The sequence below is a fragment of the Hyperolius riggenbachi genome, chromosome 4 (genome assembly GCF_040937935.1).
Source record: "Hyperolius riggenbachi isolate aHypRig1 chromosome 4, aHypRig1.pri, whole genome shotgun sequence".
Taxonomy (NCBI): domain Eukaryota; kingdom Metazoa; phylum Chordata; class Amphibia; order Anura; family Hyperoliidae; genus Hyperolius; species Hyperolius riggenbachi.
In genome coordinates this window covers 35,087,979-35,108,365 of record NC_090649.1, presented here as the reverse complement: position 1 = coordinate 35,108,365, position 20,387 = coordinate 35,087,979, and the positions used below count along the sequence as shown (strand labels likewise).

Genomic DNA, 20,387 nt, shown 5'->3' with positions numbered 1-20,387 from the left:
AAATTAACCATTCTATCCTTAGAAGCTAAACACACCTCCAGTGTAACAGTGTAAGAATGCATCCATCTGAAAATGGCGCCTGCGAATAATGGCGCATGGTGTTGCCGCTAATCCGTTTGACTCTTATCGCTATTTAACATTAAAGCCTTATTGTTATTTAACGTTAAAGCCTTATTGTTATTTACCGTTAACACACAGAACCCTCTCTGTACCTATCCCTAACCCCTAAACCCCCCTGGTGGTGCCTAACCCTAACCACCCCCTGGTGGTGCCTAAACCTAACCACCCCCTGGTGGTGCCTAACCCTAAGACCCCCCTGGTGTTGCCTAACCCTAAGACCCCCCCTGGTGGTGCCTAACCCTAAGATCTCCCTGGTGGTGCCTAACCCTAAGACCCCCCTGGTTGGTGCCTAACCCTAAGACCCCCCTGGTTGGTGCCTAACCCTAAGACCCCCCTGGTGGTGCCTAACCCTAAGACCCCCCTGGTGGTGCCTAACCCAAAGACCCCCCTGGTGGTGCCTAACCTTAAGACCCCCCCAGTGGTGCCTAACCCTAACCTTGACAGTGTTACATTAAATCCATTCCCCGTTTTGCAGTTAAATAACGTCTGCAGTTTGGCTTATGTAGGGCGCTATTGATAAATAACGTTAGTGTGTGCCACTATTGATAAATAACGTTAGTGTGTGCCGTTTTTCTTCTTTTTTCCCTGTGCGCCATTATTATGCAGTACTAACGATAAATAGCGATAAGCGTATCTTTTTAATGCGGCGCCATTTTTATGCATAGGCGCTGTGCGCCATTATTCACTGATCCCGTAAGAATGTCTGCAGTTTACATTTTCCAGTGAAATTTGTGTTTGTCTCTTTTTGGTTATGGGAATAAAAAGTATCCTATACTTTATTCCAGGTAATGTACTATGTGTGTGCAAAATTTCATTCAAATCCGTTCAGCCGTTTTTGCGTGATCGAGTAACAAACATCCAAACATCCAAACATCTGAACTTTCCCATTTATTATATTAGTAGGATAGATTTATATGGCTCCCTTTTTTCCTTAGCTTACAGGTAAGTCAGCTCCCAAATACCAAAGCATACTTGTTCTCAAAACATTGGATACCTCTCTCAAGAGAGGAAGAGATTAGGGAGGGGATAGAGACAGCCTGCACATGGCCTCTCTGCTAACATGCATTGCAATATGTGGAACTGATGCCTTACTTGCAATCAGTTTTCAGCTCATGTGTATTTGTGCTGCACAAGAAACTACAATATGCAAGCCCATATTGGCTGAGAAGCCTTGTCTGCAGCCCTATACAAGCCAGGTTCTGATTGCTTTCAGAGTATTTGCTTTTTTCATTCTTAAAATCGACCCAAACTCTTGCCCAGGGCAGAAGGAAAACAGAGAGAAATGCGCCCTGTATGTATTCAGAGAGTTTAGCCTGTCTAATTCCCAATCATTTGTGTCTAATATCAAGTTGTAATTTGATCCCCCCGTGTCACATGACTGCCCATGGCAGATAAGCAGCTAAGACCATTTGAAAGCACAAGCTGTAAGCATTATGTCTGCTTCCATGAATCAGGAAGTAGAAAGTTAAACTGTGCAGATTTATTTTAGGATTTGTATCAGCTGTAACAAATACAGGTAGTCCCGGTTAACAAGTGAGATAGGGTCTGTAGGTTCGTTCTTAACCTGAATCTGTTCTTAAGTCGGAACAATGTGCTATCGCTGTCCCCTGTGCCCCCCCCCTGGGCCTCCAGTGTCCCCCTCTGTGTCACCTCTGCACTCTGTGTCTGCTTATACAAGTTTAAAAGTCATTTTGGTACTTATCCGTTAGCCGGGCACATCCGGCAGGTGGCGCTAATTACTATTCCCCCTCCAGGCCGCCATGGATAGTAGGGAAAGATGTAACTCTGGTGGAGTTTTGTCGCCACCTGCCGGATGCGCCCGGATAACGGATAAGTACCGTCATTTTTTTCTTTGAATTTTTGAAAATCGATTTTCTCAAAAACTAGTCCAATTTCAAATTTTTTTTTGGCTTGTTCCCATGGAAACACTGAATCCATGCCGTTTGTATTGGCGGGTCATTCGTAAGTTGGGCGTTTCTAAGTCGGGCACTACCTGTACATGTTGTTTGTTTGTTTGTTTAAAGGTTATTATGCTGTTGTGTATCTTTTGGAACAGAGAGGAGGTCTGAGTTCAGGTCCACTTTAAAAAGGAATTGTAAAAAAAAAAAAAAAAAAAAAAAAAAAAAAAAAAACAGCCCCGTGGGTGTGCTAACCTTGGGAGGGGGAAGCCTCTGGATCCTAATGATGCTTCCCCGTCCTCTTCACCCTCCAGGATCCAGCGCTGGCAGCCCCAAAAATACAGACAACAAGGTTGTTGCCAGTGGTGCAGGCGCAGAAGTGGCGGCAATATTTACCTTCTCCGGCTCCAGCGCAGGCGCAGTAGCATCTTTCCCATGGGCTCCAGTGGGAATAGCCCAGACCGATCGGGTCCACTCAAGTCACCTGTAATAGAGCGGACCCGATGGGGCTCAGCTATTTCCACCAGAGCCAATCAGAGAGCCACCATTGCACCTGCTTTGGAGCCAGGAAGGTATATGTTTACATGCTGCCGATTGGGGGGCGGGCAACGCTGGATCCCGGAGGGTGAGGGGTAAGCCTATTTCTACGGATGCCAATGGCGGAACCCAAACTTCTACAGCTCCCAAATTGCATGCTTCACTGTACCTGACCACAGTGCTGTCATGGTTTAGCCCTGAGCTCCCTCACTGAGTACATTAAAAAATGGTGCCGCAATAAAATAGCGCAGGGTGATGCAGATAATGGCCTTGATTCACTAACCGGCGCTAAACCGGTTAGGGTGCCTTATTTGAGGTTAGTGTGCCTTATCTGAGGTTACAAATACAGGTAAAAGGCTGCACATCCCTGACCTAATACTACAATTGAGTGGTTAATTGCTGTGGCGTACACCGCCCCTCCTGGACTAAAATTGCACGCCCCGCATCCAAACAATGCAATACTGGTTTATGGAGAAAGTTTAGCTTCCATTATAGTTTGCATGCAAAATACAATCTACTAGACATCTGCACCAACGTTGAGGTAATTCTCCAGAGCAGATGTCCTACACTATCTAATCTAAGCGATTAACCATTCAATTGTAGTATTAGGTCAGGGATGCGCAGCCTTTTACCCGTATTTATTTCCATAATTCTGTAACTACCAGGCTAGCAGCCCCCATAGTGCTTTCCTGTTTGCATGGTAAGTATTTAATTATGCATATGTTTTGCATCTGTTTGATTGCTGAGTGTGTATTTGAGCTATTTAAGTGGTGCACATGAGGTGATGAGTCATTCAAATGCAGCCCAAGTGGTGAGTGCTGGCTTTATTCTCTGCTGCTGTCCTTATCTGAGGTTAGTGTGCCTTATCTGAGGTTAGTGTGCCTTATCTGAGGTCAGTGTGCCTTATCTGAGGTTAGTGTGCCTTATCTGAGGTCAGTGTGCCTTATCTGAGTTAGTGTGCCTTATCTGAGGTCAGTGTGCCTTATCTGAGGTTAGTGTGCCTTATCTGAACTTAGTGTCCCTTAAGTAGCTCTGTGCACACTAGAAGATGCACAAAGCTACATCGCGTATTGCACCGCGCACAGCGCACACAGCGTGCACAGTGAAATGCGGCAATCTTTGCACGCGGTGCAACGATAACGTTGCACCCGCTATACTGTATATCGGTGCCGTCCAACTTCGCGGGCATGGAGGGCCGTTTCTTTTCCAGGCCACATGGTGGAGGGCCGGCAGACCCTAGTAGTCCCCCCCCCCCCCCCCCCGAAAAAAAAAATAGCAGCAGTTTCCCCACAAAATTCACCGAGATTGGCTGCAGATGTCCCCACAAAATGCACCCAGATTGGCTGCAGATGTCCCCACAAAATGCACAGAGATTGGTTGCAGATGTCCCCACAAAAGGCACCCAGATTGGCTGCAGATGTCCCCATAAAATGCACCCAGATTGGGAGCAGACGTCCCCACAAAATGCACTCAGATTGGCTGCAGATGTCCCCACAAAATGCACTCAGATTGGGAGCAGATGTCCCCACAAAATGCACCCAGATTGGCTGCAGATGTCCCCACAAAATGCACAGAGATTGGCTGCAGATGTCCCCACAAAAGGCACCCAGATTGGCTGCAGATGTCCCCATAAAATGCACCCAGATTGGGAGCAGACGTCCCCACAAAATGCACTCAAATTGGCTGCAGATGTCCCCACAAAACGCACTCAGATTGGGAGCAGATGTCCCCACAAAATGCAGTCAGATTGGCTGCAGATGTCCCCACAAAATGCACCCAGATTGGCTGCAGATGTCCCCACAAAATGCACAGAGATTGGCTGCAGATGTCCCCACAAAAGGCACCCAGATTGGCTGCAGATGTCCCCATAAAATGCACCCAGATTGGGAGCAGACGTCCCCACAAAATGCACTCAGATTGGCTGCAGATGTCCCCACAAAATGCACTCAGATTGGGAGCAGATGTCCCCACAAAATGCACCCAGATTGGCTGCAGATGTCCCCACAAAATGCACAGAGATTGGCTGCAGATGTCCCCACAAAAGGCACCCAGATTGGCTGCAGATGTCCCCATAAAATGCACCCAGATTGGGAGCAGACGTCCCCACAAAATGCACTCAAATTGGCTGCAGATGTCCCCACAAAACGCACTCAGATTGGGAGCAGATGTCCCCACAAAATGCAGTCAGATTGGCTGCAGATGTCCCCACAAAATGCACAGAGATTGGCTGCAGATGTCCCCACAAAAGGCACCCAGATTGGCTGCAGATGTCCCCATAAAATGCACCCAGATTGGGAGCAGACGTCCCCACAAAATGCACTCAGATTGGCTGCAGATGTCCCCACAAAATGCACTCAGATCTGCTGATCGGCTGCAGATTTACCCACAAAACGCCGTCAGATTGGCTGCTATATTGTAATATTTCCAGCCCCCCTCCGCTCCCCTCCCCTCATTACCCCGTGCTGCCGCCGCCTCACCTCTTAGATCGGACCAGGCAGGAGATAGCAACCAGCCACACCAGCGCACGGCAGCCACGCAGTGAATTTAAATGCAGGAAGTGACATCATCTGTCACGTCCAGCATTTAAAGTCCCCCGTGCGGCTGCCGTGCGCCGGTGTGGCTGGTTCCATCCTATCTCCTGCCCGTCGCCGATCTGAGAGGTGAGGCGGCAGCAGCACGGGGGAACGAGGAGAGTGGTGGGGAGCTGGAAATATTACATTATAGCCGAGGAATGGGGGAAACGGTTTAAAAAAAAAAAAAAAAAAAAAAAGTTCCCTCAGCTCTGGGGACTCGGGGGCTAACACTGCCACAGCTCCATAAGTAGCTTTGTGCACACTAAAAGATGCACAAAGCTCCATCGCGCACCACACCGCGTGCACAGCGTAATGCACAGATCTTTGCGCGGGGTGCAATGATAATGTCCCACCCACTGTATATGATGCGACTGTCACAGGAGCTCTAGTGGCTGACCGCACTTAGCCTTCTAAACGGTGCCAGCGCACAGATCGTGCGAACTCTGGTCGCAGTCAATGCGCAGGAACCGTTAAGAATTAGCCGCAGACAACTCAGAAGGGAGCCTGTGAGACACGGGTGATTACAACTTCACCCACTGGTTCAGAGTAAACTGCCACCACCGCGGTTATCATGGGACCGTGGAGCCCACTACACTGACTGACTAGTCGTGCGAATAAAACGGTTAAACACACGATATTCTGTCTAGCCAACAACAAACAAACGGTAGCGTATCTTCAGAGACCCGGGATCAGTTCTGTGTGTGTGCTGATAAGCAGGGTAGCGGACAGTGAATGACTTGGAGAAAGTCGTTTATTCACGCAATATAAATAATTAATATATACAGACAATTATTAAAATCACAATTATTAAGACAGTAATAGCCAGTATGAAATAAAAAGGAAGAAAATACTTATGGTTTGTGGAAATATGTCCTTGTGGGAAAATCATAAAGTTCTTGGTTTCAATCAGAATTCAGCAGAATTCTTTGTTCCAGATTACAGAAGAGATGGCCAATCAAGATGGCCGCCCGCACATGTGTCCTTTGTCTCAGGGCTTCATTCAAAGTTCAGCAAAATGGCCACCAGCCCTATGTCCTCTGAGCTGGCAGCAGGATGTTCTCATATGGATGGAATGGGAGGACTTCCTTCCCAGGCAGCTCATTCACTTTTAATGGAGCTGAGATCAGAGGCGGGCTTCCAGAGTCGGCCCCCAGGCTGGACTATGGTAATCACATCTGGGCAGGGGCTTTAGCAACCTCATAATCCTGACATGTTCCCTAGGCAGACCTGCGCGGCCGGCACACAAATAATAATTACATATTCTCGATCCCCAGAACCTACCTATTAATATGATATCAAACTTGGGCATGTTTGCATGCCCGGCTAAAAAACGGTGGAATTCCCCGAGTTCTGATTCTGCCAGTGGCCCCAATTTAATATCAAAATACTCACAAGATCCGGACCAGCAGAAGGATATAACTCCCACAGCTCTCCGATGTATGATACTTCTAAAACATGCATAAAGATCATAACTCTATGTTTCCCTATCCTGGCTGAATGGTTCCGCTAAGTCTGCCTCCTGCTGGGATTAGCTTCCTTGGCTCTGAAAAGACTCCTGGTTTGTTAATTAACATCTGAGTGTTACCCCTCTGGCTTCATTAGCAAGTCACAGGGCACAGGCTTCATGAAAAGAACTCTGCTAATTACTCCCCTGAAGACAGCAGAGACTCCCCAGGCTGGACTGCCTGGTGTCCACAGACACGAGATTCTGATTGGGGCAGCGCAACGACAACCGAGGCAGGAAGTCGATTGCGGCTGCGTTTTCTGCGCACTGACGGCTCGTCCGTCACAGCGACGATAACGATGCACTGATGCGCCGTTTAGGTCACATCCTATGCGACCTTAAGGTTGCATCATGTACAGTATAGCAGATGCGATGTTATCGTCTCACCCTGCGCAAAGATCAGCGCATTACGCTGTGTGCACTAACCTCAGATAAGGCACACTAACCTCAGATAAGGCACACTAACCTCAGATAAGGCACACTAACCTCAGATAAGGTTAGCGCTGTAGTTTGTGCCCACTAAGTGATAAGGCACACTAACCGGCTTAGCGCCGGTTAGTGAATCAAGCCCAATATCTACTAAGGTTATTTAACATTTTAGAAATGTCCTAAAATGGCCTTCACAGGTGATACATTACTGCTCCTGGCATCAGGGATACATTACCTGCTCCCAGCTATTGCGTCTCCTTCACTTCCTGCTTAGTGTGCAGGACTGTCATGCAGCCAGCCAATCACCATGCGGGGACTGAAGCCCTGCGGTGATTGGCTAGCTGCAGGACACCTGCAAAATAACAAGGAAGTAGAGGAGACACAATCACCTGGGACCAGGTAATGTATACTAAAGCCCCTGCCTACTCTTACACTGAAGCCTCCCTCTGCCTAAACCTTACCACTCCACCCCCCCCAAACCTAACCACTGTACCCCCCCCTGCCTGTACCTGACTCCCTGCCTCCATAGGCAGCTATAGTTCAAGCCGCAATTAGCGGCAAGAAGGTTAAATGATGTTGCCCAATAAATAGCGGGTGCTAGACTCCTGCTATTTGTTGGGCATCATAATTTAACCTTCTTGCCGCTAATCGTGGCTTGTACTATTACTGCCTATTGCACAGAGGCGTAGGTAGGGTTTTCAGCGCCCAGGGACCCCTCGTACAAAATGGGTGTGGATACGCATCATAATGTGGGTGTGGTCATGGGTGGAGACACATATACCAATGCTGTCTAGATAGCCAGATGTGCCCCCTTCCCCCCACAGATAGACAAATGTGCCTCCCTTCCCCCCTATAGATAGCCAGACGTGCCCCTTTTAAACAGCCAGATGTCTCCCCCTTTATATAGCCAGAGGAACTCCCCTTTAGATAGCCAAATGTACCTCACTTTTTCTCCTGCTAACTCTTCTGCAGAGGGAGGGTGGGTGCGGCAGACGTGCTGAGCACCCTCACAGTGCTGCGCCCGGGCCCACCCATAGCTACTCCTATACATATTGCGGTGCCATTTTTATGGGCTCCTGTCCTGTGCCATTTTTTTATCTGCTCCCCTCATATTACCCTGATAAGATCAGTGCAGCAGGGAATACATCAGCAGCCATTACTGCAACTCCACAGCCTCTAAGGGACAATTGTTACACATAGAAGCCAGGGTGATACTTGTATTCCAGATGTAAGATACATACAGTGGGTTGCAAAAGTATTCGGCCCCCTTAAAGTTTTCCACATTTTGTCACATTACTGCCACAAACCTGAATCAATTTTATTGGAATTCCACGTGAAAGACCAACACAAAGTGGTGTACAGGTGAACGAAAATCATACATGATTCCAAACATTTTTTACAAATAAATAACTGCAAAGAGGTGTGTGCGTAATTATTCGGCCCCCTTTGATCTGAGTGCAGTCAGTTGCCCATAGACATTGCCTGATGAGTGCTAATGACTAAAAAGAGTGCACCTGTGTGTAATCTAATGTCAGTACAAATACAGCTGCTCTGTGAGGGCCTCAGAGGTTGTCTAAGAGAATATTGGGAGCAACAACATCGTGAAGTCCAAAGAACACACAAGACAGGTCAAGGATCAAGTTATTGAGAAATTTAAAGCAGGCTTAGGCTGCAAAAAGATTTCCAAAGCCTTGAACATCCCACAGAGCACTTTTCAAGCGATCATTCAGAAACGGAAGGAGTATGGCACAACTGTAAACCTACCGGGACAAGGCCATCCACCTAAACTCACAGGCCGAACAAGGAGAGCACTGATCAGAACTGCAGTCAAGAGGCCCATGGTGACTCTGGACGAGCTGCAGAGATCTACAGCTCAGGTGGGAGACTCTGTCCATAGGACAACTATTAGTCATGCATTGTACAAAGTTGGCCTTTATGGAAGAGTGGCAAGAAGAAAGGCATTGTTAACAGAAAGCATAAGAAGTCCCGTTTGCAGTTTGCCACAAGCCATGTGGAGGACACAGCAACCATGTGGAAAAAGGTGCTCTGGTCAGATGAGACCAAAATGGAACTTTTTGACCAAAATGCAAAACTCTATGTGTCGCAGAAAACTAACACTGCACATCACTCTGAACACACCATACCCACTGTCAAATATGGTGGTGGCAGCATCATGCTCTGGGGGTGCATCTCTTCAGCAGGGACAGGGAAGCTAGTCAGAGTTGATGGGAAGATGGATGGATCCAAATACAGGGCAAACTTGGAAGAAAACCTCTTGGAGACTGCAAAAGACTTGAGACTGGGGCAGAGGTTCACCTTCCAGCAGGACAATGACCCTAAACATAAAGCCAGGGCAACAATGGAATGGTTTAAAACAAAACATATCTATGTGTTAGAATGGCCCAGTCAAAGTCCAGATCTAAATCCAATCGAGAATCTGTGGCAAGATCTGAAAACTGCTGTTCACAAATGCTGTCCATCTAATCTGATTGAGCTGGAGCTGTTTTGCAAAGAAGAATGGGCAAGGATTTAAGTCTCTAGATGTGCAAAGCTGGTAGAGACATAGCCTAAAAGACTGGCAGCTGTAATTGCAGCAAAAGGTGGTTCTACAAAGTATTGATAATTATGCACACCCCACTTTGCAGTTATTTGTTTGTAAAAAATGTTTGGAATGATGTATGATTTTCGATCCACTTCTCATGTGTACACCACTTTGTATTGGTCTTACACGTGGAATTCCAATAAAATTGATGCATGTTTGTGGCAGTAATGTGACAAAATGTGGAAAACTTTAAGGGGGCCGAATACTTTTGCAACCCACTGTATTTACTTGGCTTGCTTGGGGCAAGAATTTTTTTTTTCTCATAACATTTTTTAAACTCCTGAGATTCCTATGAAGTTGGGAGGTGTAATGACTGTAGTTAGCACAGACCACATGTGGGGAAATCACTTCTGTGCTTTAGCTTCCCAGGTGATAATAACCATGTTAATTTTCTAGGTTGATTGATAAGACAGCTCAGGAGACCATGCTCTACATAATGAAAAGAACTACGTCTGTCGCGGTCATTTTCACCCTCTTATGTATGCTGGTGGATTCAAAAGGTGAGATCCATACAATTTGTGTAACAAAATATTATTGTGTAAGGAAGTATAACTTTAAATATTACTATACTTACAAAATAGGGACAGTTACCATCTAATCCCCTGGAGTTCCCTGCATTGGTGGAGCCAAGCATGAGGGGACAGTTGGCTAGATTTCATAGCAACCAACCACATCATGCCTCATCTACAGAGGAAGGGGTTGAAAGGTATTTATGGCAGGGGGCGGGGCATCCACTGTCACGTCAAAATGTATTGCAAATAGTGTAGAACATCTGCCTCTTGCAATGCAAGGCTTGCATCAATCTCCCCCTCCTTTTGTAGATAGGGCATGATGTCACTGATTGTTGTGACAAGCCACCCTATGCTGTGTTATGTTCACTCACATGGGATGAGTAGCAACATGTACAATCGAAGCACACCTCAAGTGAGAGGTATATAGTGACTGCCGTATTTATTTTCTTAAAGGATACTCAAGTTGACATGTAACATGAGATAGACGTGTGTATGTACAGTGCCTAGCACACAAATAATTAGGCTGTGTTCCTTTTTTTTACTTTTTCTTTTTTTTTCTCTGCCTGAAAGAGTTAAACATCAGGTATGTAAGTGGCAGTTCCTGTCTGAGTCAGAACTGGGTTAGACTACAGTGTGACTCTCACTGATAAGAAATTACAGCCATAAAACACTTTCCTAGCAGAAAATGGCTTCTGAGAGAAGGGGGTAGATAAAAAGGGTCAATGGTTCATTGATTTTAGCTCTGGCTTACTTCAATGAATGTGTCATTGAGCAAAAAACAATAAAACGGTAAAAACGTAAAAGGTAGATTTAAAATAAAAGATAAAACTGCAAAAAAATCTTACAAACTCATTTTTAGGAGAAGAGAGATACAATTGATAGATACAAACTAATTTCATTAGTTTATTTTCACCTCAGGTGTCCTTTAATGTGGGAATTTCATGGCTGTCCTGCTGATCCTCCTGGGGTAGAAATGATAACTTGTTTATTTGCGATGGTACAGTTATCCCTTAATTCTTTTGCTTGAAAGCTAGCAAATAAACTATGCTTAACCACTTTACCCCCGCCCGTACGGATTTCTCCGTCCCTTTTTCCATCCTTTAACCCCCAGGGACAGAGAAATCCGTACTTTCCGCGCTCCCGCTGCTGTCCGCGCTCCCGTATGCTCTAGCGCGCACTCCCGCTCGTAAACACGCCACTCGCCCGGGGATCAATAAACGGGAAAATACATTCCCGTTCGTTGATCTAAGCCCCGCAATGATCCGCTGCTCTCCGATGAGCAGCGCGATCATCGTGAAAAAAAAAAACACTTACCCAGCCTCCTAGTACTTCCTCCAAGCGTCCGGAAGGACGCTTGGTGGTCGCATTAAACAAAAAGTTACTGTGGCCATCTTGTGGCCAAATAGTAAAACTACACCCTGAAGCATTTTTCACATACAAATATATTACTTAAACACAAAAAATTAACTCATTACCTCCCACACTCCCCATTTTTTTTTTTGTAATTAAAAAAAAATTAAAAAATTTACAATTAAAAAAAAAAACATAAATAGTTACCTTAGGGACTGAACTTTTTAAATATTTATGTCAGGAGGGTACAACACTGTTACTTTATAAACTATGGGCTTGTAATTAGGGATGGACGCAAAACTGAAAAAAATGCACCTTCATTTCCAAATAAAATATTGGCGCCAAACATTGTGATAGGGACATAATTTAAACGGTTTTATAACCGGGACAAATGGGCAAATACATTTCATGGGTTTTAATTACAGTAGCATGCATTATTTAAAAACTATAATGGCCGAAAACTGAAAAATAATTAATTTTTTCCCACATTTTTCCTATTTTCCCATTAAAACACATTTAGAATAAAATAATTCTTGGCATAATGTCCCACCTAAAGAAAGCCTAATTGGTGGCGAAAAAAACAAGATATAGTTCATTTCATTGTGATAAGTAATAATAAAGTTATAGACGAAGGAATTGAAGGAGCGCTGAAAGGTGAAAATTGCTCTGGTGCTCAAGGGGTAAAACCCCTCAGTGGTGAAGTGGTTAAATGTTGGTTAAACATGTGAATATATCATAGTATTGAAAAGATCCTGGGAAATAATAGGTCATACAAGTACAGGTAAAGATCCGGCATTTTTATTTAAAGTAAACTGTATAGTTTTCTAGTATCTCCAGTAACAGCTTAACTTGATTAATTAACTGTAAATATATATATATATATATATATATATATATATATATATATATATATATATATATATATATATACTAGTAAAAAGCCCACCCCTTAAAAAATGGGTACTAGGCCAGGACCGCTACTCCCAGCAACAAGCGCACAGACGTGTCTGTCCCGCTGGCCCATCCACCAATGCTGTCTGAAGTATATGCACACAGGGAGATGTTGTTTGCTTGGCAGTTGGAAAAAGCTGTTATTTCCCACAATGTAATGAGGTTCACACACAGCAAACTGTCAGGTCTGAAAGCACGGACACAGGGAGGGACACAGGAGGAAGCAAGGACACAGGAAGACACAGGGACATGGGGGGTTTATTATATAGGATAAAGTAAAATTCTAGTCATGGAGCAGAAACCATACTTAAAGGACTTCCGATTTGAAAAATAAAACCATTTTTTTAACTTTCTTCCAGCCCCTAGCAGCAGTCTCAGTCCCTCGCCGCATCCCCATACTCCTCGGCGTCCCTGCTGGACACCTGCAATGATGACGACCCGCCAGCGGATTCGGGTCTTCTGCATCTGCGCAGGTGCGTACCCCAGATGACGTGAATGCGAGCCTGTGCAGGCGCAGAAGACCCAACACCACCGGCAAGTCAACATCATTGTGGGCAGTCAGTGGGACAGCGAGGACAACCGCCGGTGCTGCGGCAAGGGACTGAGACTGCTGCGAAAGGCTGGAAGAAGCCTGAGGTGAGTAAAAAATTGATTTTATTTTTCACATCAGAAGTACACTATATTATTTTCCTCAATGAGTTTTCCTCTGGTCCAGACTCCTCAGTCCTCTTCACTGATTTGGAAGCCAAATCTTTAATGAGTAGTTTAAGGCTGACATATCCAAAAGGCCACCATGGCTTTCCCCATCTGGGCACCTGAAATATTAGATGCTAGTGGGAGCTGCCTTGATAGGTAGCATGACTATCCAGTTATCAGTAAGGTGTTTGGAAGATGATCCTGTAGACTTTATGTCAATAGTCCCCGGATACTAACACTACAAATGCAGCACAGGTAGATTTGGGCACAGTGGCTATAGCGGCGCATAGTCAGTAACTTCGGTGCCGTCAGAAAGCAGAGCTGGAGTTACTTTGAAAACACAGTAATTCGGCCTCCAGCGATAGCTATCTGATGTATATAAATTACATCATTCCCAACTATTCACGTGGACCTGGAGGGGGAATAGTACTTAATGCAGCCGGGAACTTGTGCAGCAGCTGGATAAGCCATAAGCCATATACCGGCTGTATCATGCGCCCAAGTATCCCGGCAGCGAAATCTCTCGGACTCCCCGGATAACAGTTGTTTGCATAATCTCTAATGGTTGCTATCACTGCTATTACTAAGTGGAGATGGCCCGAATGGTTCGCCAGTGAACTTGTTTGTGTGAATCCGAGCGGTTCGCGGAGAATCGCAAACACATAGCGAGTTTGACACGCCCCCTATACCACATCATTGGGCTAAACGTTGACCCTCTACATCACAGTCAGCAGACACATGGCAGCCAATCAGGCTGCACTCCCTCTTGGAACCCTGCCCCCCCATAAAAACGCTGCCGCGTTGGCCATGTTCTCACTCTGATGATCTTCCTATAGTGAAAGGGAAGGGACAGAGCTTGCTGGAGATGTGGAAAACGTTTGTTAGGTTGTTGTTAGCTTGCTCCTTGCTAATATTTGTTGCTAAAAGCACCCCAAAACAGTTCTTTTGAGCTAATGTTCTTCTGATATGTGTGTGTGTGTGTGTGTGTGTGTGTGTGTGTGTGTGTGTGTGTGTGTGTGTGTGTGTGTGTGTGTGTGTGTGTGTGTGTGTGTGCCACAGTGACTGAAATTTCATATATACAGTCCTGTCTGTCGCAGCTGGCCCTTGCTGTACTGTGCCAGGCCCAGCACACTGTATTATACCGGTCACTACATACCTTTCGCTGCATCTGTGTGACTGCACACTGTATTATACCAGTCACTGCAGACTTTTCATGGCATCTGTGCGACTGCACACTGTATTATACCAGTCACTGCATACCTTTCACGGCATCTGTGTGACTGCACACTGTATTATACCAGTCACTGCATACCTTTCACTGCATCTGTGTGACTGCACACTGTATTATACCAGTCAGTCCATACCTTTTACTGCATCTGTGTGACTGCACACTGTATTATACCAGTCAGTGCATACCTTTCACTGCATCTGTGTGACTGCATGCTGTATTATACCAGTCACTGCATACCTTTCACAGAATCTGTGGGACTGCATGCTGTATTATACCAGTCACTGCATACCTTTCACAGCATCTGTGGGACTGCATGCTGTATTATACCAGTCACTGCATACCTTTCACAGCATCTGTGTGACTGCACACTGTGTCATACCAGTCACTGAATACCTTTCACTGCATCTGTGTGACTGCACACTGCATTTTACCAGTCAGTGCATACCTTTCACTGCATCTGTGTGACTGCACACTGCATTATACCATTCACCGCATACCTTTCACTGCATCTGTGCGACTGCACACTGTATTATACCAGTCAGTGCATACCTTTCACTGCATCTGTGTGACTGCACACTGTATTATACCAGTCAGTGCATACCTTTCACAGCATCTGTGTGACTGCACACTGTTTTATACCAGTCAGTGCATACCTTTCACTGCATCTGTGGCTCCCTCTCCGGACCGGAATTGAGCCCTGATTCCCTGGCCGTTACCCGTGGTCACCATGGTACTGAGAAAGTACTATGGAAAGTTTATCACACAGTTGAATGAATGGCAGACTTTCCCTCCATAACAGATTGTCGTTAAAAGATTTCAATTGTATTCGTCTCATCATTATACAGCAGGGCCTCGAAAGAGTCCTCCTGTAATGTTATTTTTCGTCACTACCTCCCTGAGTTGGGACTTGGCGTGTCATGCCTGCTGACTTCTTTGGATATGTGGTGGTGGTAGCCGTTTCTCAGGCTCCCACTCCGGACCAGAATCGAACCCTGATTCCATTTCCTGGCCAGTTACCCGTGGTCACCATGGTACTGAGAAAGTACCATGGAAAATGTATCACATAGTTGAATAAATGGCAGACTTGCCCTCCATAATAGATTCTTGTTCAAGGAACTGCCCATACAGCAGAAAAAGTAATTTAAAAAAATAGATGTAAGCTTTAACAAGGGTAGAGAAAGAACCATCCAAAGTTAATACAGTCAGACATCCAAATGTGTCATCGCCGTCATGCGATTGGCCCAAGGTTATCTAGTCAGCTCTCGTCGGCAGGTATTAGCTCTGGAATTACCACAGTTATCAAAGTAACATATATCAGGGAAAAAAAATCATAGAATTTTATAACTAACTTAAATTTTCAATTATTCAAAAAAACAAAATGTATTTTTCAATTTTCATCATCATGGCCTGCACTCTCGCCAACGTGCGCATGAGCACAGCCATCACTACACGAACATTGCCACCAAGAGGACTGCCAGTTTATGTCCTGGGCTGGGAGTGTCACACGACAGCCCTTTGCAGCTGTTTGCGGTAGTGCGTCAAACAGCCAGTTTGGTTTGTCAGTGTGAAGCAGTACACGAATTACACTACCTGATCCAGGCATACACACGCAAGATGTTTTAAAGCACTTTATGCCTCCAATATAGGAATGCAAGGTGATTTCTGCCATTTAGGGATTATAACCCTACTGTGCATCAAATCCTTAACAGGCATGGTCGGAATAGCCCATTTCCGTTTCCGGCACAATTCCGCATTCCGTCATATAGAAATTCTGTTACCGTTCCATTCCGATGGTATACCGGGGCAGTTCCGCAGAATTCCGACTTATACGGAATTCCATCGGAAAAATCTCTCTCTCTCTCTCACACACACACACACACACACACACACACACACACACACACACACACACACACACACACACACACCTGGGATTTGGCCCCAGGACCTAGTGTGTAGTAGGTATCTGTCTTAACCTCTAAACCATGACCCACACTACATGCTAAAGCTGGCGGTAGCATAAACCATACTTCCATTATGATCAATTCGATAGAAAAAGTAGCATGATTAAGGATTTGTACTTTTTGAAAAGCATGCTTATATACCATAGCTGGGATTTGAACCCAGGACCTAGTGTGTAGTAGGTATCTGTCTTAACCTCTAGACCATGACCCACACTACATGCTAAAGCTGGCGGTAGCATAAACCATACTTCCATTATGATCAATTCGATAGAAAAAGTAGCATGATTAAGGATTTGTACTTTTTGAAAAGCATGCTTATATACCATAGCTGGGATTTGAACCCAGGACCTAGTGTGTAGTAGGTATCTGTCTTAACCTCTAGACCATGACCCACACTACATGCTAAAGCTGGCGGTAGCATAAACCATACTTCCATTATGATCAATTCGATAGAAAAAGTAGCATGATTAAGGATTTGTACTTTTTGAAAAGCATGCTTATATACCATAGCTGGGATTTGAACCCAGGACCTAGTGTGTAGTAGGTATCTGTCTTAACCTCTAGACCATGACTCACACTACATGCTAAAGCTGGCGGTAGCATAAACCATACTTCCATTATGATCAATTCGATAGAAAAAGTAGCATGATTAAGGATTTGTACTTTTTGAAAAGCATGCTTATATACCATAGCTGGGATTTGAACCCAGGACCTAGTGTGTAGTAGGTATCTGTCTTAACCTCTAGACCATGACCCACACTACATGCTAAAGCTGGCGGTAGCATAAACCATACTTCCATTATGATCAATTCGATAGAAAAAGTAGCATGATTAAGGATTTGTACTTTTTGAAAAGCATGCTTATATACCATAGCTGGGATTTGAACCCAGGACCTAGTGTGTAGTAGGTATCTGTCTTAGCCTCTAGACCATGACCCACACTACATGCTAAAGCTGGCGGTAGCATAAACCATACTTCCATTATGATCAATTCGATAGAAAAAGTAGCATGATTAAGGATTTGTACTTTTTGAAAACCATGCTTATATACCATAGCTGGGATTTGAACCCAGGACCTAGTGTGTAGTAGGTATCTGTCTTAACCTCTAGACCATGACCCACACTACATGCTAAAGCTGGCGGTAGCATAAACCATACTTCCATTATGATCAATTCGATAGAAAAAGTAGCATGATTAAGGATTTGTACTTTTTGAAAACCATGCTTATATACCATAGCTGGGATTTGAACCCAGGACCTAGTGTGTAATAGGTATCTGTCTTACCCTCTAGACCAGGGGTCCCCAAACATTTTGGTTTGAGGGCCGGGTCAACATACTTCAGACCGCTGGGGGGCCGGAGTAAACATAAAATGATGTAGAAGTCTTTGTGGACCAGACAGTGAAGCATACCCAGGTGACAATCTGCAAGCCAATTGGACAGCAGTGTCACCTGATGTGGAATTTGATTGAAAACCAGCAAAATTTCTGCTTTCTGGCTTCCATGTGGATGGGGGGTGCTGCACTGCTATTCCATATGTGGACCACCAATATTTAAAGATGTAGCTGACTGCATTTATAAGCAATACATTTTCTGTGTGGGGGGCCGGTAAGAAAGCCTTAGGGGGCCACATTCGGCCCGCGGGCCTTAGTTTGAGGACCACTGCTCTAGACCATCAACGAGAGCATCCCTAATCCTTAACCCATTCAGGTTCCGTGGTTTTCACGAGAGAAATGTTCACCTCCCATTCCTGGTTCCTGGACGTAGAAACTACGTCCAGGAACCAAAATAGGTTAATTTTCCCAGGGATTTTTGCCATACATCCCACACCGCTATGCCCCCCTCCAGGTGTCAGACCCCTTAAAACATCTTTTCCATCACTTTTGTGGCCAGAAACAGTGTTTATAGTTTTTCAAGTTTGCCTGCCCATTCAAGTCTATTGCGGTTTGCAGAGTTCACTGGTTCGCAAACTTTTGCAGAAGTTCGCGTTTGCGAGCTCACAAACCTAAAATCTGAGGTTCGGGCCATCTCTATTACTGAGTTGTCTCTCTAAATTATACAGTAAATGGGTACAAAAAGTCAGTAAGATCACAACCATAAGAATTTCTAGATGAACTTTCAGAAAGCGATACAAAAAATTATCTTAAAATAATCACTTAAAATTGATTTGTCTGCTCCTGTTTATTGTGTGACTGGGCCTGAGTTTGAATACTCTTCATAGTGGATATTTAAAGCTCTTGTTGTGCTAACAAATAAAAAAAGAATCTTTCTCCAGAAGTGTTGCTAAGGGGAAAAGTTCAGACTTATCAAGAATATAGCTCATTTATTTTGGTTAGTTTAAACTCAATAAGGTCAATATTAGTGAAAAATCTGGCCTGCTCAGAAGACTGTTCTATAATGCCTTGATAATGATCAAGGACATTTTGTATGGAAGGTAGACTGTATTATACTGTTGTGTCCTTGCAAGATATTAGAACTTACTGTAGGTAGGGTCTCTCTGGCAGTAAAGGGCTAGTGTACAGCTGTGTTGCTTTGCTTTTTAGTTCATTGTAGTAGATTCAGATGCAGCCTACCACACCAGGCAATGTGCAGCACTGTTTCTAGGCTCAGTGTTAATGTTTTGGCCCTAACTACTGCAGTTTAAGCACATCATCATTTCTTTGTGCTGCCAGGACTTAGCGTCTCATGATATTGCAGTACAATATGTCTCAAAAGGTGGTGGTGGTGGGGGGAGGTGTCAGCAAGTTGAAAGAAAGAGGTTCTATCTTCTGGCATTTGCTGTGAGCTCGAGTTTGGTCAGGAGGAGATGGAGAAGGTGCTTTTACTCCAACATATTCACGTCTAACTAGAAGCCTCTATGAATGTGCCCTGCCACTGTTTCAGTAGTAGGGCAGGGTGGCTCCTCGTATTGGCCCTCTCCTTTGCCTGTATGTAGGTACTGACATCTCCAGGCTGGAGATAAAATGCCGATCATCTCACTTGTTTTACTGAATGCTCTAATCTTAGAGGATTGACATTTATCGAGGTATTTCCTGCACAAGGCAGTAATTTACCTCGCTGGTCAATAATTTACCTCACTGGTCAGTAATTTACCTCACTGGTCAGTAATTTACCTCACTGGTCAGTAATTTACCTCACTGGTCATTAATTTACTTCACTGGTCAGTAATTTACCTCACTGGTCAGTAATTTACCTCACTGGTCAGTAATTTACCTCACTGGTCAGTAATTTACCTCGCTGGTCATTGATTTACTTCACTAGTCAATAATTTACCTCACTGGTCAGTAATTTACCTCACTGATCAGTAATTTACCTCACTGATCAGTAATTTACCTCACTGGTCAGAAATTTACTGCACTAGTCAGTAATTTAACTCACTGGCAGTAATTTACTTCACTAGTCAATAATTTACCTCATTGGTCAGTAATTTGCCTTACCGGTCAGTAATTTACCTCACTGATCAGTAATTTATTTACTGGTTGTTCATTTTATTCTTCCATGCGGTAATAGCCTTAGTTTATTGACATTTGACTGCATATTCAGTAAAATCAGCTGTCTTCTGCATTATGCGCGTAATGATCCGCTTAGCTGGCTGCACAGGCAGACAGCTGTTTGACCATTCCTCTAGTCCGTGGGCTGCAGGTCTCTGGAAGAGAGACCTGTCTTTTCTTTGCAAGTTTCAGACCTGCTCTGCTGCTGAGGGATTTGCATACATTTGTTATGCAAATCACCTAGCTGCCTCCTTTGAAGGCTGGCAGTATAAAAGCCAGGTTTTCCCAGAATCCTTTGCTGGTCATTTTCATGGTTTGTTACTGATGAACTCTCCTAGAGTGTCAGCCCTGTTTGTTTGTTAAAGTTTATCTTAGAGTATTCCTCGGGACTGCACTAGGCAGCTCCTCTAGTGCAGTTAGGTTGCATTATCTGTTTTGCCTGGTTTTTTTTCTCTGCTGAGATTGTCCTGCCGCCAGCGGCGGTCGACAGGAAGTCGTTCTGTCTGTCTGGGAGTGTAGGCCAGGGCTGC

The 20,387-nt window shown here is 44.7% G+C and overlaps 1 protein-coding gene across 1 annotated transcript in view; it reads left to right on the top strand.

Moving 5' to 3' along the window:
- Nucleotides 1-20,387, top strand: part of LOC137570330 (fucolectin-like) — a 52,815-nt gene that overhangs the window by 8,029 nt on the left and 24,399 nt on the right. Inside the window, exon 2 of the mRNA XM_068278975.1 lies at nt 10,060-10,163. Coding sequence (XP_068135076.1) covers nt 10,088-10,163 — 76 coding nt within the window. The 5' untranslated portion in view covers nt 10,060-10,087. The remainder of the gene's footprint in view (nt 1-10,059; nt 10,164-20,387) is intronic.